At 41.2% G+C, this 26,312-nt stretch overlaps 1 protein-coding gene across 8 annotated transcripts in view; it reads right to left on the bottom strand.

The window, feature by feature from the left end:
• Positions 1-26,312, bottom strand: part of STXBP5 (syntaxin binding protein 5) — a 193,085-nt gene that overhangs the window by 77,697 nt on the left and 89,076 nt on the right. For all 8 annotated transcript variants that reach the window (XM_025184070.2, XM_075924382.1, XM_025184056.2 and 5 more), the window contains exons 8-9: positions 13,895-14,018; positions 11,842-11,920 (exon numbers count right to left, since the gene is read on the bottom strand). In XM_025184070.2, the coding sequence (XP_025039855.2) occupies positions 11,842-11,920; positions 13,895-14,018 (203 nt within the window). The remainder of the gene's footprint in view (positions 1-11,841; positions 11,921-13,894; positions 14,019-26,312) is intronic.

Raw genomic sequence — 26,312 nt, 5'->3', positions numbered from 1 at the left:
GACAGAAGGTCAAAAGGACTTCACTGAGAAATAAATGAAAATTGCTGAATTGACTACATAGTGACTGGATGTGCAAACTCTATTACTTGAGGTAAAATTATACACACCACATCGAGATTCTATAAGAATAATTCAGGTTTACTGATGAACAGGCCAGTGCTGGAAGCAAAAAGTTTGTTGCAAATAGAAAATAAAAATAACACAAATATTTTAGAGTGATTTTGAGAATTAAACCACAGATATTTACGATTTTCAAATACAATGTGCATAATTTCCTTTAAATACGTAGACTCTTTCTAAACTTCATGGAAAGCTTTCCACCTGTATGTAAACACAGAATATTGTCCAACCATTCAGAATTCATGACACTGACACATTAAGTACATAAGGCCGACTATAACCAGGAGGCAACCAGACAACTCTCGAACACCACATTTTACAAACCTCTCCCCTCTGACCCCACCTTGGACTACCAAAAGAAACTACACTGTCTCCTTAAAAGCCTCCCCACAGCTACTCGGGAACAAATCCTCACAGAATCACCTTCTGACCCCCGACCAGGATTGTTCTATTTACTTCCCAAGATCCATAAACCTGGGCACCCCGGACGTCCCATCATCTCTGGTATTGGCACGCTCACTACTGGTCTATCCAGCTATGTAGACACTCTTCTCAAACCCCCAGCTATCTCCGAGACACTACTGACTTCCTAAGGAAACTACAAAACATCGATAACCTCCCCAATAATACCATCCTTGCCACCATGGATGTAGAAGCTCTATATACCAACATCCCACATGAAGACGGATTACAAGCAATTAGAAACACTATCCCAGAGGACACTACTGCCAACCTGATAGCAGACCTATGTAACTTTGTTCTCACCCACAATTATTTCCAGTTTGAGAACAACTTATACCTCCAGATCAGCGGCACAGCCATGGGTACACGCATGGCCCCACAGTATGCTAACATCTTTATGGCTGACCTAGAACAATGTTTCCTCAACTCCCGTCCCCTTTCACCCCTCCTCTACCTACGGTACATCGATGACATCTTTATGATCTGGACACATGGCCAAGAAACACTGGAGATATTCCACAGAGATTTCAACAACCTACACCCCACCATCAACCTCAGCCTGGACCATTCTACACGAGAGATCCACTTCCTGGACACCACCGTACAAATCAACAATGGAAAATTAGACACCACTCTCTACAGAAAACCTACCGACTCATACAGTTACCTACATGCATCCAGCTCCCATCCAGAACACACCACACGATCCATCGTCTATAGCCAAGCCCTTCGATACAACCGCATCTGCTCTAACCCCACTGACAGAGACCAGAAGCTTCAGGATCTCTACCAAGCATTTATAAATCTCAACTACCCACCCAGAGAAACAAAAAAGCAAATTGAAAGAGCCAGACGAATACCTAGAAACCATCTACTTCAAGACAGACCCAAGAAAACCAACAATAGAACACCACTTGTCATCACCTACAACCCCCAACTTAAACCTGTCCAACACATTATCAATAAACTACAGCCTATATTGGAACAGGATACCATACTCAAAGAGGCTCTGGGAGACAGACCCATAGTCTCCTATAGACAACCACCTAACCTCAAGATGATTCTTACCAACCACCACAGGACATACCACACTAATACCAACCCTGGTACCTTCCCTTGCAACAAACCCCGTTGCCAGCTTTGTCCACATATTCATTCTGCTGATACCATTATTGGACCTCACCAAGTGAGTTATAAGATCAAGAACACATATTCCTGCGCATCCAGAAATATAATCTATGCTATCATGTGCCGAAAGTGTCCGTCTGCTATGTACATTGGACAAACATCTCAGACACTTCACCAAAGGATTAATGCCCACAAAACAGATATCAGACAAGATCACAAAGAGAAAACAGTTTCTTGCCACTTTAACCAGAAAGGACACTCTCTAAATGACTTAGCCACCTGCATTCTGCTACAAAGACCTTTTACATCTGCACTTGAAAGGGAATCCTCTGAACTGTCATTCATGTTAAAATTCGACACTTGCCAACAAGGACTTAACAAGACTTTGAACTTTCTCACCCATTACCAAGACAGTTTCCCCAATTATCACCTGTAATACCATTAACTCACAAACATCCCACTCTCCCTACCTTTAATATCAGCAATTCACAGACACTTACCTTCCTTCCTCCCCCTTCCCACCCCCCCGCATCCTCCTTCTGTTCTGCAATGTGATTTGTCCTTTTCATATTTGTTCATTTTTTTAAATTGTATCCTTTGGTATATATGGTTGTGACTACTTTCTTCCACTATTTGATCTGAGGAAGTGGGTCTGGCCCACGAAAGCTCATCATCTAATAAACCATCTTGTTAGTCTTTAAAGTGCTACATTGTCCTGCATTTTGCTTCAACTACCCCAGACTAACACGGCTACATTTCTATCACTATTCTACATTAAGTACACTAATTCATTAAAAATATTGGTAGCACCACTCATTTCAATTTTAGTTATTTTTTATTTCTTCTTTTAATAATTATATAGACTAAAAATCCATTTGGTTGTTCCTTATTATTTCTTTAAAATACAGGCAGTCGCCGGGTTGCGTACAAGATAGGGACTGTAGGTTTGTTCTTAAGTTGAATCTGTATGTAAGTCGGAACTGGCATCCAGATTCAACTTAAGAACCCCAGGCGTCCCCAAGTCAGCTGCTGCTGAAGCTGATCAGCAGCTGATTCCAGGAAGCCCGGGGCAGAGCAACTCTGCCTCGGGCTTCCTGTAGTCAGCCGCTGGTCAGTTTCAGCAGCGGCTGACTTGGGGACGCCTGGGGCAGAGCAGCTCGGGTGCTGCTGGGTTGGTCCAGTAGCGCGGCCACTCCTCGGCGCTACTGGACCAACCCAGCAGCACCCAAGCTGCTCTGCCCCAGGCATCCTGATTCAGCTGCTGCTGAAACTGATCACCAGCGGCTGAATCAGGACTCCTGGGGCAGAGCAGCTGGGGTGCTCCTGGGTTGGTCCAGTAGCGCCAAGGAGCGGTGCTGTGGGACCAACCGGCAGCGCCCCACCTGCTCTACCACAGGCCCCGGACTTTGCTCCACGTCTCCCTGGTCTGCTGAGGTCCTCACTACTCACCAAAGCCTAATCTAAAATGGCATCCCCCCCTGTTGGTTCAGCAACTATTTGATGAAGGAATTCATCAGCTATCACATCTAAGAAAATCTGATCCCTATTATTATTACTACCACTTGCTCTCCAGTCTATATCTGGAAAGTTGAAGTCTCCCGTGATTACGCAGTTTCCATGAGTATTTAACTTGATTAAAACCATTAAAGAAGTCTCTATCCATATCCAAATTAGACAGCAGTGGTCTATAGCGCACCCAAGCACTATCCCAGGGGAGGAGCGGATAGCTTTCCTCCCCAATATGATTTCTGCCCAGACAGACTCTGTCTTCTCCATTCCATCACTTTTTAATTCTTTACAATCTACCTAATCATTTATATACAATGCTACTCCACCACTTTTACCTTTATTTCTGTCTTTCCTAAACAGCACATACCCTTCAATACCTGTACTCCAGTCATGCCTAGTATTCCACCATGTTTCTATTATACCTATAATGTCTGGTTTCACTTCCTGGACCAATAGCTCTAGTTCCTCCTTTTTGTTACTTAGCTCCTCGCATTGCTGTACAAACATCTTAATTTTTGCTGTTTGGCCTCACTCACATTCTTTACCCAATTTGGCACGGACATTGTATTTCCAATATGGCCTATTAGACTGGTATCTACTCTACCCTTCCTCCTTATGTCCATTCTCCTACCCCCAGCTATAACCTTTCTTACTTCGTTTTCCTCCCTCTCAATGCTAAAATCCGGTGTAGAGATTATCTGGAGATCTCCCAACCATCTCCCCCAAATTCCTAGTTTAAAGCTCTCTTAATCAGTTGGGCCAGTCTCCATCCTAGAAGTCTATTTCCCTCCCTACTTAGGTGAAGTTCATCCCAAGAGAACAGTCTTCTGTCCGTGAATGCTTCCCAGTGGCCATACATCCCAAAGCCCTCCTATAGCAGCACTGCCTGAGCCATCTATTGATGGCTATCATAATCCTATCACACCTTAGTTGCCCATCTCTAGGAACAGGCAGAATCCCACTAAAGATCACCTGAGCCTCGATTTCCTTAAGCGTCTTTCCCAGCCTGGCATAGTCTCCCTTGATTTGTTCCAGTGAGAATCTAGCCGTATCATTTGTTCCTACATGAAGGATGAACAATGGATACTTTCCCGCTCCCTTTAGGATCCTCTTCAACCTCAGTTCCACATCCTGTATCTTAGCACCTGGCAGGCAGCACACCCTTCTATTGTCTGGATCAGCTCTGGTTACAGGCCTATCTATTCTTCTCAATAAGGAGTCCCCAGTCACGTAGAACTGCCTTTTCCTGGTAACAGTGCGATTCTCTGGTCTAACTCTTGCTTCCTCTGGCTGCAAGTCCTTTCCATTCCTGTTTTCCCTTGTAATCCTCTTCAACCCATCCTGTATCCTAGTGCTCATTATTGGTTTTGTCTCCATCGACCCCTCCCCTTTATCTATAGGACTAACCACTCTTCTTCCTTACCCTTCCACCTTCATTGTCCACCTGCTGTATCCCTTCTTCATTCTCCAACTCTGCATACCGGTTCTTGAGCTCTATTTCTCCTTCACTGACCCATCTTTTCCTCTGCCTGGTTTTCTTAGTCACATGCTTCCACTGTCCATTTTCTTCACCCAGCAGTCCCCCCTCCGAGGCTCTTGATCCTGCTTCCATCTGTATATCTAAGCTTTCCCCTTCAGCCACCTCATGTCTTTGCTCCATCATCTGCTCGAACCCCTTTCTAAGCTCGACCAGAGTTTTTCCAACTGCATCTCCAATTCTCGGATCTTTTCTTCCATCAGATCTATCAGGCGGCACTTCATGCAAACAAAACTCCTTTCAGGTACCCCCTTCAGAATCATGCACATCCTGCAGCTGCCACGTGCAATCATCCTCCTTGTGCCCTCTACTGCTTGAGTCATGGCCACTACTGCCTCTTTGTTTTATCAGCCTTCTCACCTAAATCCTGTTAGTCCGGCGAACACAAAAACAAACCAAAACACCCCCTCCATGACAAAAACAAACCTCAAACAAGTCCCACAATCCAAACTCCCCTTACAAACTCCCACTCAATCTCCCCTGTTTACAGCTGTTTGCTGACTCCTGTGCCGCTGCAGCTATCTGACAACATTTGAACTGACAACACAAACTTAAAAATCACATTTAAAAAAATGAATGTCTAAGTTAACGATATTGTAAAAGATGAAAATTTTTTACTATTTCTCAATTTGATTGTTTTGGTGTTTGACAGTATAATGTTTAGCCAAGTTTCAATGTTTCGCATGTTTGGCCTTCTTACTCAGCTACAGGTGAAAAATATTTGAAGATAAATTATGATTATAAAACCATAACAATTGGCAGCTAGTTACAGGCCTATCTTAAGAGGAGGTATAGACCTTTAGAGATCATTTTAAAATATTGAGTTGACAATATTCCTTTAATTAAAGGCCCACAAAAACAAGTTTAAAAAAATACTCAATAAATACATCTATTAATGTACTGAAGATAATAATTAAGCCTTCAATGATTGTCTGATTACTTACAATAAAAATAAATAGCTTTTTAAAAATAGAGGCAAGCTCACCTGATCTAGTTCTTCCCATAAATCAGTTTTATATGTATCTGGAGATGGTGTAGTTATCATGTAAATTAAATTCCTATTGTTTACTTAACCATTTTATATGACTGAACAAGGCAAAGACAAATTAGTTCTGCTTCATGGAAACATTTTCCCTTGGGAAAACAGAGTATGGACTTTCCATTAAATTTCTGGAAAGAGTATGTTTTTCATACATATTACAATATTTTATACACATGCACGTGGGTGCATGCCAACACACACATGGTCTTTTCAAAGCAAATTTGCACACGTTTGAATTTTGTTCAATAAAACTGCAAAACTTAACACAGTTGATCATTTCTAGGAAATGGGACACTTTCTTATTTTACCATCACCAAAATCAGCAGTTATTTTAACACTGGATATAAGATATCCCTTTGAAAACAATCACAATAGATTGTCAACACCTTCTTGAAGGAAGGCAAGATTGATGACTTTTCTTACTTCATTATAGCCAGAATAAGCGGACAACACTTGCTATAGACTCAAATCTAGAGACGTAGGGTAAGTCTAAACAGATTGAGGTGCAGAGACTGATCCAATGGGGGTCTATTTTCAGCTTTCCTGAATTTTCATGACACTCTTAGGAATAATAAACACCATTTATGGCTAAGGGTGGATTTTCTTTCTGACAGTTACTTGCCTCAGGGTGATAAAGTAGAAGCTTCCTGCAATTCTTCTGTCTATCTTGAATATTTCAAAAAATAAAACAAACAAATATATGTATCTGAGGTACTTTTTCCAAGCACCACAGGTATAGTAATGATGAATATATTTTAATGAAGTTTAATAACTTAAGATTTAAAACGTTATAATAATTTTATTAATAGATTTGTATTAACAATGAAAACTCTAGCTTACATTGGACTCTTAGTGTTAGGGCATGTAGGATCAAATAAGGCAGCGGTGCTCAACCTGTTTTAATTCGCAACCCCCAAAGCCAGGAAAATTTTGGTTGCGCAAAAAAAAAAAAAGGCACTTTTAATTTACAGTGCTGGTCTACTCCCCTGTCACTCCTCCTGACCCTGTCACACATACATCAGGCGCTGAGACAGGAAATGGCAGCTGGCCTGGCGCTGTGATCCCCCCCAGGAGGACAGACCCAAGGGTAGCACACCCCTAAAATAAGGGGTTTGGGTACTCACTAACATGGTAACTGGAATACAGTATGGGCAGGCACTGTCCCTATTTATTTATAGACATGTTTTCCTCCTTTCCTGCATTCTTGGGACAGATAATGTAGCTTGTACCAAAGATATAACTTTTAATGAATGCTCTGTGTGTTAAATAAATAGTATTTCTCTAGCGCTTATCCATTCCAATTCACTCAAACATATTCAGGATCACATATCCTTCCCTCCCCGTAAACTGCTGATTTAAGGAGTTGTGATGTGAGAATGGTTTACATCAACTAAAAAGCTGTAAACAGTAAATAGGGGCGAGTATAATTATAGTCATTACATGGTTATGATTATGCATTATATGGGTGTTCACAGTACTAAATTAGGGCTTAAAGGATGATGTAATTGGTAAGTGTATTTACATTTTAAGATAAAAAGGTATACATATGGCTACTTTGTTGCTCACTCAGATCCCAAGGTTCGTGGCGGAGGGGGGGGGGGGAGGGGGAGAAGGTCTGAGACAGAACAAGTATCTGCAATAAAGGTGCCCTCTTAACCGATCTGTCTCTAGGTTATCTGTTATAATCTATTTTTTTCTAACACTTAGGTGCTATTAGAAGATTAGGTAGCACAAGCCACCGTATTAACTCTGCAGCCCCATACAAGCAGAAGGCAAGGACATGACCACTCTTTTCAGAGAGGGACCCTAGTACTGTCATCCATACTTTTGCTATCTCAAGATTAAATTCATGAAATGTACTTTACACACATCCAGTTAATGTCATCCAGAAATTGAAGCCAGTGCAAAAGAAATGTGGCAGCTGCTTTCGCAACTGAGAGTTTGTGCAGAAGGCAGCAAAAGTGGCAGAAGTCACTTACTTACCATTACACCTACAGGTCTATACACAGCAGAAAGATTCTGAGCTTGTGTATGAACTGGACAACTCCTGTTATGCATATAGATATGTAATTGTTAGACTATGTCTACACTACAGACCGTACAGCAGCACAGCTGCACCACATGTGTCGGTGAAACTTATGTATTTTTTTTCATATCCTTAGTGGACAAACTTACTAGTGTAGACATAGCTTTAGTTTTCACACCACTACAAAGAAAATGAAAAGTAATTGAACAATCAAGACAACTTCAGCTCTAGCTATAACACCTATCATTTCATAATGAATGTTGCATGTTGGTACCATATTTTCTGCGGATTTCATTTCTGAGGTAAATTTGAGGGTAATGGCTATATTTTATTGAGGGTAAACCAAAATAACTGTACAATTGACAACATTATCCAGAGATTCCATCAAATATATTTCTATTCCATAACTGACTCAAACAAAGGAGAAAAATAAAATAGTTTTAAAGTATTTAACTATCTAGAAAGGATGACACTAATATAGCTCCAATATGAGTAAAAGGGAGTCAATGTAAAATGTGTTACAACAATGTTGAGGTTAGAAAAAGCACTGTCAAAAGTAAGACTATTCCAGGGTTTTATTGCATTACTTTACAAATTTCAGTGAATGTAAATCAAAAGTTTACTATTAACAGCAAGTCCTAATATTGAAATGACACAGTGCAATATAATTGTTTGCTAATTACGCACTTTGAATAGGAACATATAATTGAGATATACAATAATGTAAAAGTCAAGTATGCATGATTACATACTTGAGATGCATGACTGCTGTGAACAATCTTTTACAAATCATTCTGGAAATTATTTTAGATGACTGTGAACTAGGTTGGGTAATTACATTCTGCTTACCTAATTTTCTCCTGAAGTTTCAGTTAGAAATAAGTTTTTTACATTGTGGAATCACTGCTATGCAGGATTACTGTGAACTGTTATAAATTCATGGTTTACCTCAAAAGCTGTTCTACTACAGAGACAGTTTAAGTAGTCCTTATACATTTACACACTATTTAAATTTATAAATACTTTTGGCACCTTTTGCTATAAATCATTGTATAAATCTAAGCAATTTTCTTTAAAAATTTAATGGAAACTAATAATAAGGAACCTAAGACTGCATTATGCAATTTGGAGTAGGATTGTAAAGTGACTAGTCGACCATTGACTCAATTGGTCGCTTTCAACCTCCTTCCCCCCTCCCCCCCCCCCGCTATCTGAGAGAGACAGAAAGAGGGGGGAGGAGTAGCAGGAGTTGGTGGAAGCAGGAGCCAGCTTGAAAGCTAGTTCCCCCCAGCACTACCTTCGTGGGAAGCAGGGGAGGTAGAGGTGGAGTGGGGCACAGGGCGCAAGCTGGGAATCAGCTGATTCCCGGCTTATACCCAGTCCCCACCACTGCGCTTGTGCCTTTTAAACATATTAATAGCTGCCAGGTTGTATTTAACTTCTCTATCTTTGATCTGGAAGACAGTGTTATCACATTAATGACATTTCAAATGCTAAAAACTTGAAAATATTCTGAACACCATCAAGCATGAAAAATAACATCAAATGACAGTTTAAGGTAAAAAATAAAGGTACAAGTAGAGACAAACAAAATAATGAAAAAAACCCACACAAAATAATGCATCTTAAAAAAATAAATACACACAGTTGAAAAGCTGTACTAACAAGACAGATTGTTCACACTCAAGCTTCTTTTATTGCAACTCTTACCTTGTTTATACCCTATCAAAATCAATTAAAGTTTGCATGCTGTAAAAACAATTTTTACATTGTGGAGGTTTGAAATTACATTTTAAAATTACTGGTTGCAGTGGGAACACTTCAAATTGCAGTATTTGTATCTTGCTGCTTGTATGAGGCTGCTTTTCAGTTATTTACAGCACAATTTGATTCAAAAGCTTGGACACAACAGTTGAATATTCAGGTTTTGAAATATCATGATTTCATGATCATTCATTGTTTTTACTCTTTGTGGAAAGGAAACACCTGGGAATTGGCTTCAAAACTTTAAATCTCCATTTAGTTGACTTTTAAAGAAGGAAAAATGGTACACAAAACTGTTAAAATTAACTGTAGAAAACATTCATACATATTGAAGCATTTGTTAAACTATCAACAATTTTCAGTACTCTTGTTTACTTTGCAATCATTCAAGCAACACATAAATGCCAAATAATAAAAGGTATAGCAATAAGTCAACAGAAATGAAATGGAGAGTGTTATTTGAAAATTCAACATCTGCAAATAGCTCCAAGGATTTCCATGTAAATTATGATCAAAACGCTTTACAACTGTAAATAAGAAACCACACATGGTATATAAAAAGATGAAAGCCTTCCATTAAGTTCTAGTGACAAGAACATGCTACTCAATATGCAGTAATTTCATCAGAACCCTTTGCTAGAATTACAGCTTTATTGTGTATATTCAAGAATATGCATAATTATGTGAAGTTCATTTCATAAATTACTGCAGCATATGAAAAGAATTCAGCCATACTCCAAACTCATATTGCTTCACTAAAAAAGACTGATAGGTCTTATTACTAGATAAAGTAAGTTTAATTCTTAAAAGAAATAAATAGATTTCCTGAAAAACTTAGCACTGAAATGTACTTAATGGTCAGCCAAATTATCAGTTTCTCCTTAGTATAACTAAAAGTGGCAAGTAACCACAAAGATTTTAAAAAAACAGCAACACACTATTTTATTATATTTTAATATTTTTGTTAGCTCTTTGATTTTAAGGAAGGAACATATAGATATGGAGCATTCATCAACATGTTTTGTTTACCTATTTTAATCACACATATACATTCTAGAGCAGGGGTGGCCAACCAGTTAAAGACCGAGTCAAAATAGCTGTGGATAGAGTCCGAAGAGCCATGTATTATATATTTATTTTTATATATCTATATAGATATAGTACATAAAATGTCATGATAAAAATAACATTACAGGACAAATGGACAAAAGCCAATAAAAAAGTCTCTAGTCACTTAAAATATTCACTGCCAGTCCATAGATCTTCAGAGAACTTGACAGGGAACAAACATCAAATAAAAAAACAACCCTTTAAAAATACAGTAATATTCTCACACTAATAAAAAAAAAGAATCCCTACCATGTATTTTAAATTTAACATTACTGACCTATTATGTCCCGTGAATTTTTTTAAATTAAACTGAACTGAGAAGTAAATTAGCATAATCTGAAGTGCCGATTTCACTCCATCTTATTGATCTCTGGTATGATTTCCACATTTTTGTTACTTATGAAGATTATGTCTTTTTTATAATTTTAAAAATTCAGGTCTGTCCCAGACTGCAAACATGACAGGTTCAAAAACAAAAAGGGAAAGACTCATATCTCAGAATAATTGCTTCAGTCTGGCAAATAACAGCCTTTGAATTTTCTTTAAAGAAACAGTGTAAACCACGTACATGTTGATTCTTTTTTTTTGTTGTTGTTTTTTTGCCCTGGAATTTAAATATGACATCTGTGTCAGCTGCCTTATTCTGCATCCATGAAGACTGAGTTTAAGGTTCTTCAGCCCCCTCTCGCCCCCAACCCAATGCACCATCCCTCCCACAGAGCCAGGCCCCCCCGGCTCCCACCCAACCCAACCCCCTACCCCCTCCCCCGAGCCAGGAACCCCCTGCTCTCCCTCTCTCGCTCTAACCCAATGCCTGGGTCCCAGAGCTGCCGCCACGCATTTCACCCTCCAGAGCGGCCGGCCATGAGCAGGCACTGGGGCGTGGTTTAGAACTAGCAAGAGCTACAGTTCCTTAAGCAAAGAGCTCCATGCAGCTCAACAGTTGCAGGTTGGCCACTCCTGTTCTAGAATAATGACTATGTTTTATCCACCAGTAACAAAAGTTTCATTTACCACAACTTTCCAGAGATTCTCAACGTGGGGTACATGTCACACAAGTGGAAAGATACAAAGGATATTCTTAAAGACTATACATACCCTATATAGTGTGAAAAGTCAACTGACTCATAAGCAAAGTCTTACCCAGCTTTGGCTGTTTTGTATTCCACTTTAAGGATTGGTTTGCAAGGTTCCGGCTTCTTCCCATCTTTTAACTGCTTTCCTAAAAAATAAAAAAAAATAAAAATAAATGAAACAAAATCCTACATTAAACTTAAAAAAAAAATCTGCTGTGCTGAAATCTTAAGAAAGTATTCTTTTACATAAACTACAAATTAATATATGCACACAAAGCATGCATTATATTGGCAAAGATATTTTATGTCTCAATGTAAAACGAAAGGACAGTTAACAATTGCCACTCATCACGTAAACACAGAATGTTTGTTGCGATAGCTTTCAAAAAGCAATATGGCAGAATCCAAGAAATGTTTTCCCTTATAACTGAGGGGTCCAACCAGTTTTGAAGCAGTAACCACTATAATAGCTGCTGCTATCGTGGACTAATCACATTATTCTGAAAATGCTATAGCAGTGGTCCCCAACGCGGTGCCCACGGGCGCCATGGCCCCCGCTGGGGCATTCGTGGGCGCCCGCCGACAACCTGGGCCGGCACCGCCCCGGGCGCACGGGAGGCGCCGGCCCCAGGAGCGCGACATGCACCGGCGCTGGGTGCGCGGCGCTCGGGCAGCCTCAGCCCCGGGGCACATGCGGGCGCTCGGGCGCGCGGTGCTCAAGCAGCGCCGGTGCCCGCCCTAGGCACGTGGCTCGGGCGACGGCCCCGGGCCCACGGCACAAGGCGCTCGGGCGGCCCCAGGTCCGGCCCTAGGGCACACGCCGGTGCCGGGTGCAAGGGCATCCCAGTCCCCTGGCGTGCCCCCGGACGCGCGGCCCCACCTCCCGGGCGCCCGGGAGCCTCTAAAGGTTGGGGACCACTGTGCTATAGCAAACTAGCCACTTTATTCAAGCCCTCTAGCCACACTCAACCAGCCTAATAGCCACATGTAGCTAGTGGCTAGCATGTTGGACACCATGGCCCTATAATGAGGTTGGGGGGGGGGGGGGGAGTGCTGTAGGGCACAGGGTCAGAGATTTGGGGGGGGGGGGGGGGGACGCAAAGCCTAGGCTCTAGGAGAGGTCTTGAGTCTGGTGGGGATTGAGGCATTGGAGGAGTCAGAATGCTGTACTGGGGCGGGCCCTCACTTCAGGTGGCTTTACCCCAAGCGGGCACACTGCTTCAATCTGCAGACACTGCTCCCTGCAGCTCCCACTGGCTATGCTTCCTAGCCAAGCACTTGGGGAGGAAGAATACAGGTAGCGGGCCTGTAGAGCCACGTGGCCATGCCTCTGGCAGCAATAGCAGGGATGGAGAGCCATTTGTGGGGGCTGCTGGAGGTAATCATCCGTCATCTGGCACCCCAACCTCCTCCCTTGTCTCAACTCCTGTCCCAAGCCCCCTCCTGGACTCAAATTCCCTCCCAGAGCACATCCTGCAGCCCTTTCGATGCCCTAGCCCCAACCTGCTACCCTAGAGAAACTGCACTATAAAATGAACATTCTGTGCATACCAGAAATGCTTGGTTTTGCGCTTCCTGGTTGGTGAAGTTCTGGATAAAAGGGCTTGTACTGTATTTCAAGTCAGTATTCCTTACATTAGGCTACTAGTTTTCTAATGGGCATAATTCAAGAATTTAACAACACAATTTTGATCTTCCAAGAATTTACATATTAGTGTATTTATACACAAAAACGGATACTTCTTTATCCACACAAACATTTTAAACAATACGTAGATTGCAACATTAAGCACAATGCAAAATCTGCATTCATTCAGACATCTGTGAAATAATTTCCAAAAATTTCACTGGAGATGTAACTGAAGATTTAAAGCAGCAGTGATTTACACAATTCACATGTGAAAGTTTGTTCTCATAAGGGCTTGAAACTATTTTTAATAAACAGCTTGGATTTTGCAGAAGTCATTAGCAAACACCTGGGAAAACACTGAGAAAAAACTGCTTTTGCTGGTGGAGCAGTTTTTAAGTCCCAGAATTACATAAAATAGGATTTTACAGAAAGTTTAATCCCATATTTCCAACGTAAGAACTATCAGACACTGTTTTCATTCTTTTCTTACCATGTGGAGTGATTGTCTGAAGTGGCTTGGCAGGGGATTTTATATTCCATATGGTCAAGGTACCATCTGAATGGCTACAAATGAACTGTTTTCCTTCATGGTGCCAAGCAACTGAATGTATAGCCTGCATTATGGAGGAAGGGAGGGAAACACGGGGGGGGGGGGGGGGAGAGGGGGAGAGAGAAGAGAAAGAAAATTCAAGTATTCAGCAGAAATCCAGCAATTTAGGGCATATCTACACTACAAAATTATGTTAAGTGAGATCAACCTACAGCCACCTCAGTAATTAAATCACCTGTTCATGTCCACACTACACTCCTTCTGCAAGTGGTACATGTCCTACTTGTGTTGACTTAAGTGGGGTACTGGGGGAGAGGGGTGAGTGACAGCCTGAGCTATCAGCCTCAGGGCGGCAGGGGCTCTACCTGCCAGTCCTAGGGTGCCAGAGCTCCAGCTATAGGAAGTAGTAATAGGCAATGTAAGCAACACACTGTCTACATGAACCCTGTATCAATCTAATTGCTATGGCTCTCATGGAGATGGTTATTATATTGGTGTAGTGGGCGACTTACACTGGCAAGAGCTATTCTGGCAATGGGCAACCTAGGCTAGTAAGTGAGCCGCATGAGTAGCCCTCTTATCTCAGTGGGCCACAAGACTGTTGTAACCAAGATGGTCTCCCAGGATAGAAGAGTTTTGCCAACTGCGCTTGCATTCCTAGAATTTGCGAGGTACTGAACTATAGCAGAACTTTTATCAGATACCAGAGGGAGTGCATGGCTCTTATTGTCAAAGTGGTGTGCAATCAGCACACACTGACTTCATGTACCTTTGCTTTATGAGTGTGTTACTTTAGTAACACCACTAGGAAAAAAAGGACATGGACAAAATATGCGCAATCTGGAAACCTTGCGCATGGGCAACAACAAACAAAATGTCTTGCAGGCCACGCATACAATCCTGATGGGATGCATTTCACCATTGGGCTGCTGGTTGTCCACCAATGAGCTACACTGTAGTATAGATGCTGACAAAGCTAGGTCGACATAAGCTGCTTTATGCTGTAGTGTAGATCAGACCTCAGTGTAGTCTCAATTCCCCTTCCTTAAAGAAGGCCACAAAAACACCAACATATAAAATAAAACATTACACCTCTGAACACCAAAACAAGCATGACTTATCCAGGTTTAATTTTTCAGTCACAATTCATTATTTCTTTGAGTCATTTTTCCTTTGAAGAGGTTATATTTTTTATGCATCAAAAAGTTTTGATGGGAAAAAGTATTATCCCTATGCAGTGTTAGTGTTTGCGAATTGAAAAGCTGGAGTAAGAAGTCTGAACAGAATCACTATCCCTTTTCAAGTAAACATTTGGAAGATCATGCCTGACAGTATTATAAGACACTAAGCCATATTATTTAAACATTAACACCTATGCAGCGTTTCTAACTAAAAGATACATTCAAGTATTACAAAACAATATTTTAGTATGAAATATCATTTTTCAGAAACTTATTGATAATGAGTCATTCAGCTAGAAGTGTGTATATCATATGGTTATGAAGTTTGCACAGCAGTATATTAGAGGTGTATCAAGCCACGAGAAAGGCTGTTTTTATTCCTTTAAAATAATTCAGCACATTATGAAGAATTTATATCAAGTATTTTTTCTGTGCTAGAAAGCCTCAATTTATACTGTGATATAATCCACAATCTTTGAAGCTGGGGAAACAAGGTCCAGGACCTAAAATTATTTGTGGAATATTGTAAGCTTTTAGGAACAAGCTACAGAGTATCTCAAATACTGTTTACTACTTGGTATTGCAAGGCCAATTAGAGCAGTAATAAACAGTCACACTTTTAGTTCCTATTAGCCAATTATCATAAAGAGGTTCACGGAAGCAATAAAAGTGCAAACAGCACAAAACCATGTTAAACGAAAAGCGGGAATTGCCCTGATGTACCAAACAAATATTCACCACCTGGAACGCTGTATTTCAATTTGGACCGCTGATTCCATTTTTATACCAGCATGACTAGCCCAAATATTTTGCAATAGAAATGAAAATCTGAAGTGACATTTATGACAGAGGATTAGCTGCAGTCTAAAAAGACTATAGCAAAATTATTTATGGCTGCTTTGATATTAAAAAAATAAACTAAAATTATAAACCCACTAATATATTTATACAACAGAAAAAAAAACTTTATAGCAGATCAGTTGATTTATATCACAATTCCCTAGCAGGCTTTAACATTTTAGTGCATCTCTAGATAGGTTTTAGAAAGTTGGGTTATTTTTGGTCATAAAATTGTGAATAGGTTTCAACCTATTTTTTTTTAAAGCACCAGTTACCATAGCAACTATGCATTAACTACAATTATACATCATAGGTATTTTCAGTGGAGTATATTATTTAAGATATGTCGGTCTACACTTGCACTTATTGACAAAACTTTTTGTGGATCATGGGCGTAACAGGTTGGATCACAGATGTAGGGATGTTAAAATTTTCAGCAGATACACGTTTACATGGGGGGAGGGGTGGGGAGAGAGAGGAAGGCAGGAGCTGTTGCTCACAGGGAGCTGGCTTTTAAGCTGGTTCCTTGCAAGAACTGGCTCCCATTCCTCCCTCCCCTCTTGCCTCCTCACATGTACTGGCTCCTGTCTGCCCTCCCACCCATGCTGCTGCCTCTAATTTAGCTGGCTTTTAAACTGGATCCCCATGTGCACCGCTTCTCACCTTCCTGCCCCCTGCTGTCTCTTATACAGAGGCGGGGGGAAGGGGCGGAGAGACTGTTTAACAGGGTTAACCAATGAGCCCAGTGTTCTTGACTACACTGTCACTGTTACATCTCCTTGAGACTGTCACCTGATGGGCTGATCATACCACTGAGCCTGCTGACTACTCTGTCCTGCTAAATCAGAAGCTCTGGTCTCCCTCAGGAAAGATGCATAGTTTGGGTAACACCCCTCAGCAGAACAACAGACACTAATAACAGCTCAGCTCTGGCTCCTAAGTTACAGGGACCTGTTAGCATTCAGCAGAACAGCCCCAAGGGACCAAAGCCCCATATAAATCTATCTGTCTTGGTATAAAAGTTTTTCACAGAGAAAGTTCATAAAATGTATCAATGAAAGAGAGATGCAGAGCTGTTGTTCCCCTCCAGGTAACAATATTTACACTGATTTTGATATTAAGTATAAAAATAGGATTTAAATGGTTGCAAGTGATGGCAGACAGATCAAAGTTAGTTACTAAGCTAAAATAAAACAAAAACACAGCAGCTAATCCTAATACACCAAGAGAAATTGTCACAAATAATATTTTCTCACCCCAATCCTTATTTCAGGCAAAGTACTGCAGGCCAGAACGGATCTTTTTTCCTGACCTGGATCTAACAGCCTCTCTCCACCCCTGTTGTTAGAGTTCTTTGTTCCCCAGTGCTTACATGTATCCTCTTTGGGTGGGGAGCAGTCTGTGAAGCCAGCTGAACACAATCATTCTTTGCTTCCTATCCCTTACATAGAATTTTCCCAGGGCAGGAACTCTTTGTTCAACTCTCCCCACCCTGTGTAAGAGTACAAAATTCAAGATGGAGTTTAGCATCAGATGGCATGGTTACCAGTCTTTGTGGGACCAACAACAATCCAGACTTACAGAAATAAACAAGACTATTCACAGACCCATTGGCTTGAGCACAGAGTCATTAAGTTCCTTAAATATCACTATTAATCTAGGTGGTCTTGTGAAAGGCATTAAACAGGTTTATAATTTCTATTTCTAACTTCATACAAGAAAGACACCTGCACACAAATAGAATATACACATTCAGGAGACTGTAGGCTCTTGAATGATAGGTTAGTTGCCCCATTTTACATAAAGCATATTTGAGTTATGCATATTGAATACTCAAAACACATTTCCATAAAAATATGGAGGTGCAGTGTCACAACAGCTCTCCTGCCAACAAAGCAAAATGTGCTCATTGGGGGAGGAAGTGTTTTGTCAAACATGCTGACTTTTAGCAACAAGACTACATTGATACAGCTTTGTCACTAAAAAGCTTCATAGTGGAGACATACCCTAAGTCTATAGCTGTAACATACTGGAAATCTTGTAACTGTGAAACTTTATTTAGTGCCATGTAACATGTGGCACCTTAATGGGAAGCAGACCTTGTAAAGAAAAACGTATTTGACTATGAACAGAAAAGGTGTTTGAGACAAGAACCACACATTTTAAAATTAAGGGTTTGAGTCAATCCTACTGCATACATGAGGAGATAGGAGCAGAACCTCCCAAACTACTTCCCATCACTCCCTCAGTAGCTTTACATGGTAGCTCTGCTGTGAACCAGAAGCTGTCTGATCAAGCCCACCCCAGCTTCCAATGTCCACACAATTGCTATTTTTAGTGTGCTTGCTTGAGCCCTGATAGACAGGGTAACCATATTTCCCCATGCCAAATACGGGACACCAAGCACGGGGGGAAGGAGGGGAGGCTGTTGGTGCTTGGAACTTCAGCCCCGCAGTGGGAGGGGGAAGCCACCAGCGCTTGGGGTTCCAATGGACAAAGGTCTGAGTGCCCATGGCTCCCCGCCCACCCTGTACCACTGCAGGAATAAAGTTCAGTCCCGCAGCATGCAGTGTGGGGAAGGGAGAGGAGCTTCTGGCACTGGGACTTCAGTAGCTGAAACCCTGAGTGTTGGTGGCTCCTCCCCACCCCCTGCTGCAGGAAAAATATGGGACAATATGCCCAGTTTTTTAAAAAAGTTGGGATGCCGGGAACAGCCCTTAAATACGGGACTGTCCTCAGAAAAACGAGACGGATGGTCACCCTACTGATAGAATGAATCTTTCTACCGAGCCTTTGAGGCTCACTCTCAGCTGTAGTGTGAACATACTCCAACTAGTTTCACCTGAGCCTAGGGGAGTGCCTCCCAAAATCTGTAATGAAACAATTACTAAAAGCTAAAACTATATAAAAACAGTAAAAACTAGAAGAAAACTAACTATACACAATTCTAAGCATTTTTTCCATGTTCAGAGACAAAAGGACATGAGAAGCTCCAACTCCGACCACATGGCAGTGAGAAGGAACTAGTGATGCAGTCAGCCCACCCTCTATCACTCTGGGATGAACCCTGAGATGAATTACGGACGCATGCACAGACCAACTAATAGTACAACTTTCAAATTATCTGGCTGTGGAAGCATGTGAATTACAACAGGGACAATCACTTGAAAAAGTAGTTAAACATCTATTAGGGCCAAAATAATTAAGTCAGCAGGTCTGGCTCATCTGCTTGGAGTCCTAAAAAAATTGTCTCAGTAGATATCTGACCTGTTCGTTTTCATTTTTAATTACAGGCAGTCCCCGGCTTACGTACAAGATAGGGACTGTAGGTTTGTTCTTAAGTTGAATCTGTATGTAAGTCGGAACTGGCATCAGCCGCTGCTGAAACTGATCAGTTTCAACAGCGGCTGAATCTGGACACCAGTTCCACTTACATACAGATTCAACTTAAGAACCCCAGGCGTCCCCAAGTCAGCTGCTGCTGAAACTGATCAGCAGCTGATTCCAGGAAGCCCAGGGCAGAGCAACTCTGCCTCGGGCTTCCTGTAGTCAGCTGCTGGTCAGTTTCAGCAGCGGCTGACTTGGGGACGCCTGGGGCAGAGCAGCTTGGGTGCTGCTGGGTTGGTCCAGTAGCGCGGCCGTTCCTCGGCGCTACTGGACCAACCCAGCAGCACCCCAGCTGCTCTGCCCCAGGCATCCTGATTCAGCTGCTGCTGAAACTGATCAGCAGCGGCTGAATCAGGACGCCTGGGGCAGAGCAGCTGGGGTGCTGCCGGGTTGGTCCAGTAGCACCAAGGAGCGCTGCTGCGGGACCAACCGGCAGTGCCCAACCTGCTCTACTACAGGCCCCCGGCTTTGCTCCACATCTCCCTGGTCTGCTGGGGGGGCACTAGCTGCGTCCCCCCCCAGCAGACCAGGGAGACGCTGAGCAAAGCTGCGGAGGACCCGGGCCGGACCCGCGGCGCTTCCAGCTGATCTGGAAGCAACGCGGGTCCGGCCGGGTCCTCCGCCGCTTTGCTCCCCGTCTCCTTGGTCTGCTGGCTCCCCCAGCAGACCAGGGAGACTGGGAGCAGCTTTTCTTGCCCCAGAGAAGGCGGGCGGCGGGACCAGGCGTCCCGCCGCTCCAGTCCTCCAGGGTGAGAAATCCCCGTTCGTAACTGCGGATCCGATGTAAGTCGGATCCGCGTAACTCGGGGACTGCCTGTAGTCTTGGGACGCTGGAAAATTAGAGAAGGATGCAGGAAAAGGGCAAACAGGATAATTCAGGTAACAATGGTTAGCCTGATATCAATCCCTGGGGAAAATAAAGGAAAAGTTGATATTGGATTCAACTGAAAAAATGAAAGGAAAGGAATAAAATTAATGCTAGTCAATATGTTTTTACAGGGGGGAAAAGGTCTTGTCAAACAAACCTGATTTCAGTCTTTGATAAGATTACAAGTTTAATGTCCATATAATGCTATATTGGGAGAAAAACTGGTATCTGAACAAAATTAAAATAGTATGATTAAAGTTACTGTGTCTCGACAAGTATTTATGAATCAATTTTGACATATATAAACAAAACCCAGCACTAGGCATTAGATGGAAGCAGACTGCCCATTAGGACTTCTAAGCCGTCTTGTGCTACAGAAAAATTCTCTTTTCTTCCCCATTTTTTATTCTCTCTACCTCATATCCATCCTTCTGTCCTCTCTTTCTTCTTTACTCCACCTTCATTCTTGTCCTGATGCCAGTTCCTTCACTCTCTTCTCACTTCCTCCTTCAGCTCAGCGTTTGCCACCACATATTTCCTCTGTTCTTCCACAATATTTCAGGCCAAAAACCTCTGCCCCACAATGTACAAGATCCTGTAATCTTTTCCATATCATATGAACCTGGCCCCCCCAATGCACAATCTCTACCTGTCTCCTTTCTATTTGAAACTAATGATTAACTCTTCTGTACAATTAAGTAGCCACTACAATATATCTTATACTACTGGGAAGATCCACGTTAGGAATTTCTGCCATTTTTAAACCTTAACCTGCTTTTACAGTGCTGTTTAGATTTCACAGATCAAACACACCAGTCACAGATGGTCTAGAAAATACGTAGTCTTGCCGTGAGTTGGGAGAACTGGGTTCAAAGACCTCTTGAAATCCTTTCCAGTCCTACATTTCTATAATTCTATGTATATGAGTGACCTTCTCCCCAAATGGCATAAAATAGTATTTTGTGCTGTTCATGGATGGTAAAGAGTATTGTTTCCTTCCTGTATAATGATCTTGCAAGAATGTACAAACTGAGCACAGCTTGAGAACTAGTTTAAGAGTTCAATTCTTCATTAATTCTCTAAAGTAGTTTAAAAGTGATAGAGATAAAGTAGATTTAAGATAAGATAAGATCTTATCTGGCTACCAGCTCACGTTCCTAATTCCTATTTGGTAAAAATGTAAACAAAATAAAATGTAAATTTGAAAGCATTTAAAATCCAACAGTATTCTATCACAGTATTTCTAATGCACCAGTCAATGTGACATCTAGGTGCATAATAAACAAACAATCTCACAACAAACCGATAACACTGTCCCATATACTAATTTTCCGTTGTCTTTGGTAGAAACAGATTCCCTTCTTAGCTTATTTTGTATGGCTAACCTGCAGGCATTTCTGACCTTTCCATTACTGTGTCTGTGCATGACAGAGTGGGGAAAGGTTCCTGTCTGTAGCCATTCTTTTGTCATAAATAAGTTGCTCAGTAGCTTCTTTGTTGACTAAATTGATAACCCCTTGTGCTATTTTGCTATATCTTCTATAAAGTTCAAAGATAAGCTCTGATTTTTACTCACTTATCAGAAGACTGAGTCTCAAATAGTAATCTATAACATATTTCTGACTTAATACTATTAAAGTTTAGGCAAAATATGTTTTTCATTTAACGCCTGACAATTTTAAATGTCAATATTACAACATTTCTAAATATTTCTTTTAAAAGCTACCAAAAATGCTGTAACGTTTTTTGTTTTTGTTTACACAAAACAGCAGAAAATGAATGTTTATACAGCTTCGAATTAATTTTATGTTCCTATTGTATGAATAATGCATGAAATTCTTTTTAATTACAATAGCTGTATTTGAACTTCAGAACCCTTCAAAACAAAGACTCAGAAAGGAGACACAAAGAAAGCTAACATTTTCAATTCTAGCCTCTCACTGTGCAGAAACATCTTGCAAGACAACAACAAACTAACTGCACAGGATGGTTTGATAGGCATTATTATAAATAACTGCTATAAAAAGTTAATTTATAAACACAGGTCTCTAATATAGCTATCACATTCCAAACAAACTGTTAAATATGAATACTAGATTTGTGTATTCTTTCAGATGATTCTCTGTCAAAGAAATGAACTAATCTTACAATAAAGAATACAATATTATAGTTTTAAATTCTAACTTGCCCTGCAAGAAGGGAGCACTTTTTAAAAACACATTCTACGGACTTTATGTGCAAAGCAAGGAAATTCCCTGACAAACAGCTTTAATTCTAGGTGTCTGTAATTAATATATAAAGGCAAAGATCATATTGGAAGATTTCAGGCATCTTTACTGTCAAATTAAAGGAATCCACAAAATCTTACTTCATTTCTGCCCTTGGAAACAGGTGCAATCCTTAGCACCACCAAAGTAAAAATTGGTATATGATCAGTTGATGGTATAACTGATTTGATATCCCCAAACAGTTTTGCTCAATGACTACTTTCAAACAAGTAGGACAGACAGTGTCATAAATGCTTAGTTCCCCATTTTCTTCTCACTATATACTGGAATGCTTAGGGACTTAACTCTTGCCTACACTAAACTGCTTTGTCAGCAAAAGGCAGCATAGGTACTGCTTCCTCTGGGCCCCATAGGTGCTCCCCCCCCTTTGCTCCAGTACTCAGCCCCTTTCCTGAAGTCCCCCCACTCAGCCCCTTTCCTCAAGTACTTCTCACTCCACCTCTTCGCTGCCTCTTGTTACTCTCTCCCTCCCCTACGCTTGCTCCATCCCCGCTCCTCTCCCTTCTTCCCAGTACCTCCTGCATGCTAAGAAACAGCTTATTGTGACAAACAGGAAGCAGTAGGAGGGAAAGGGGATCTCTAAAAATCCTCAATCAGTGCAATATTAAACTTACTCAGCAGCATCAACCAAGAGAAACTTCCTCTCCTCCTTTGACTTTTTCACGAGTTATTATTCTAATTTGTTCATACAATATGCAAAGCAAAATTAATTTCTCTTTTTAGCACATTGAGGCTTCCCCAAATCCAGAGCAATCAGGATCTGACTAGCAATACTGAACACGAGTTATAAACTAGAAGAAATCACTGTCCCAAAAACATGGCATATATGCTCCTTGTCCACAGAGAAAAAGATACATAATATTAAACAACAAGGAATGAACTAACAAAGTGCTAGGTTACATATATTTCCTCTATGGGGAAGAAATAATAGAAAAAATATCAAGTACCAAATTAAAACATGAAGTCTCAGAAGAAAAAAACAAAACAAAACACCCCCCCCCCCACACACACTTTGCATTAAAAAAAAAAAAATCAGCATAGAATAAAAAATATGCCAAAACATCAATCAAGAGAAAAATGGTTGTTCAGCTAGGTGGGGCCTTGTAACTCCTTAGGGCATGATTATAAATATACTCAAGACATGCCCGTCAATCATTTAATAGCTTGCCCTGAAGCTAGATTCTCGACTGGGTTCAGTACATGTCAATCACTAAGTCACATGACTTGGAAATGGCAAACAACGCAGAAAGTTCACTAGTTAAGTAAGCATAATGTACTTCAGGGAAAAGTGATTTAATTTAAATAAACAGAAAATCCTTGGTGGAAAGTTTGTAAAGTAAGGAATTCTACCTGCCTTCCTGTAAATCTGTCTTCATTCTTTTTATAGCGAATAATGTGAAATGTACTGAGAGCTCTCTCAATACAAAGACTTCCATTTTTTCAGTCCCTTTATGCTTTGTTGTATTGGTAATACACACAGAAGAAAGAAAACAAAAAGATTATGAAAGTGTACATTTAAACTTTTAATACTTCATGTTTCATGATTTGCACATTACAAATATGAAGATTAAAATACATTTTATGCCTATAGATTTATTCTCTGATTCTAAATGAATAAGCCTTTTCAATGTGAATCTAAAATTTACATTCCAATTCAACTCTATTTTAGCACTAGGCTAAAAATACATATTTACTACAACTTTTGTAAAATCTAAAAGACACTTATGTTTTTATTGTCATGACTATGTCATGAGAAGTCCAAACTAACAGCCCAACTAGCAGCCAAGCCACCGACAAAGGGGCAGTTGCTCCAGGGTCCAGCAATTCAAAATGGCCCAGGACTCCCTACTGTGGCAGCAGGGGTGGCCAGAGCACCAAGCTTTTTAAATCACCACGATAGTGCCCCTTCCACCCAAGGCCTTGCATTTCCAGAAGCATGGAACCAACACCCCCATCATTCCTAAGGACCTGGCAAGTTAGTCGGCCCTTCTGCTAGGAGTGCCAGATGCTGCCTGTGTTATAGGAACATAAATGCGTAACTGGACATCAGAAGCTCCTTATTTCTGCTGTCAGCCCTGTAGAACAACAGCCATATGAACTTGGGCAAGTCATTTCTCTTTCCCTCAGTATTTTTATCTATAAAATAAGAAATATTTTAATGTAAACTACAGTCTCTCACAATGTGAAGTGCTACACTGTACGGAAGATAGGACCTTGGATTGCTTCTTTATCTGCAAACTGACTAGGCCTCCTTCCCAAACTGAAAAATATCTCAGATGGAGTTTCAAATAAGTCCTCCATAGCCAAGGAGGACTATGCGTTAGACAAAGATCCAGACAGTTCTACTTCTCCATTTGTTGCCTGATCCAAATCCCACCTCCAAACTAGAAGTGCATCTTAGGGGAAAGCTTTACCCTAGTTTCCTCATGGTAAATCCCAGCAGCCTAAGAGCAAGTCTACAGTGTATCTGGGAAGTATGATTGCTGCATGTGTAGACATACCCAAGTCAGCTAGATCTAACTAGGTCAAAGCTACCTCAAGTAACAACAGCAGTGGAACTGTGACAGCTTTGCTCACTGCAAAGCTTGGGTGCATATTTGAGAGAATGAGCTGTGCTGCTCTCGTTTCATTGCTATTATTACTCTAACTAGCTTTATCTCTAAGCCAGATATAGTTAGATCAAAGCTAGCCTAGATATGTCTACCTGTGCTGCAATCACACTTCCCAATTACAGTGTAGACATAACATGAGAAGCAGGCAGTAGCTGAACTCCAACTGCAACCTGGCCCTTTCTACTGAATCTGGGAGAAGAAAAACCTGTCAACTATAAATATTTGCCTTTGCTTTTTTCTTTTTAAAACATATGACATCTAAGACTGTTGCTTTAGACTTACCAGTATGTGCAATAAATCAAGTTTACTGCCAGCTTATATCAATACAAACTGTGTTGGAACGCTCTGGTGGCCAAAATTACACTGGGAACAAACCAGTCACAACTCCTTCTTCTATTATGAATGGAGACTGCAAAGATCTTGTGCAGACATGAAAATTGAGGCACAGTCCAAAAAGAAAACATTGTCAGGACAGGGTTAAAGGAGGTCGCGGATGTCTTCCCAGGGGGTCGCAGCGCTTAGATCCGGCCGGCTGGAGGCTGGGTGTGGCCGCGCAGTGCTTAGATCCGGCCGGTCGGTGGCTGGACCCAGCAGTTGGCGGCCCCTGTAACGCGGGGGGTCGCAGGTCAAAAAAGGTTGCACTGGCTTAGATGATACAGCAAACAGCATTTCACACCTCTGTATCATCTTATTGGATTAGACTCATTAACTATTGCTTAATGGTGATTTTATTTTGGTAACAAGAGATTATGGATATCAATATCTATTTAAGTATTTTTCTATGTTTACATTTTCACAGTTGCAAAGAATTATGGATTTTAGGCTTTTTTCCTACCTAATTTTATCACTGAACATTTCAAAGTTGCCAGAGAAATTGCAAATATTCAATAAGCATTTTAAAAATATGAATTTTACAGGTTGGAACTTCTGGTCCAGCACATTAGGGACCTGACTGGTCCTAGATGAGGGATTTTTCTGGGGAGGTCATTTCAGGCACCCCTCCACCCACACAATGCCGCTCTCCCCGCAGCCCAGCTGAGCCTCGCACCAGCTCCTGACGCTCTCCTGTAGCACAGTTGAGCTATGTGCATTTCCTTCCCTGCCCCCTTCACCGTTTCCCCAGCAGCCTAGCTGAGTCGCTCACTGGCTTCCTTTCCTCCTGCTTTCCCCTGCCCCGCAGCC

This window comes from Pelodiscus sinensis, chromosome 3 (assembly GCF_049634645.1).
Source record: "Pelodiscus sinensis isolate JC-2024 chromosome 3, ASM4963464v1, whole genome shotgun sequence".
NCBI lineage: Eukaryota > Metazoa > Chordata > Testudines > Trionychidae > Pelodiscus > Pelodiscus sinensis.
Note: the sequence above shows the minus strand (reverse complement) of the source record. Positions and strands in the feature narration are given on the sequence as shown.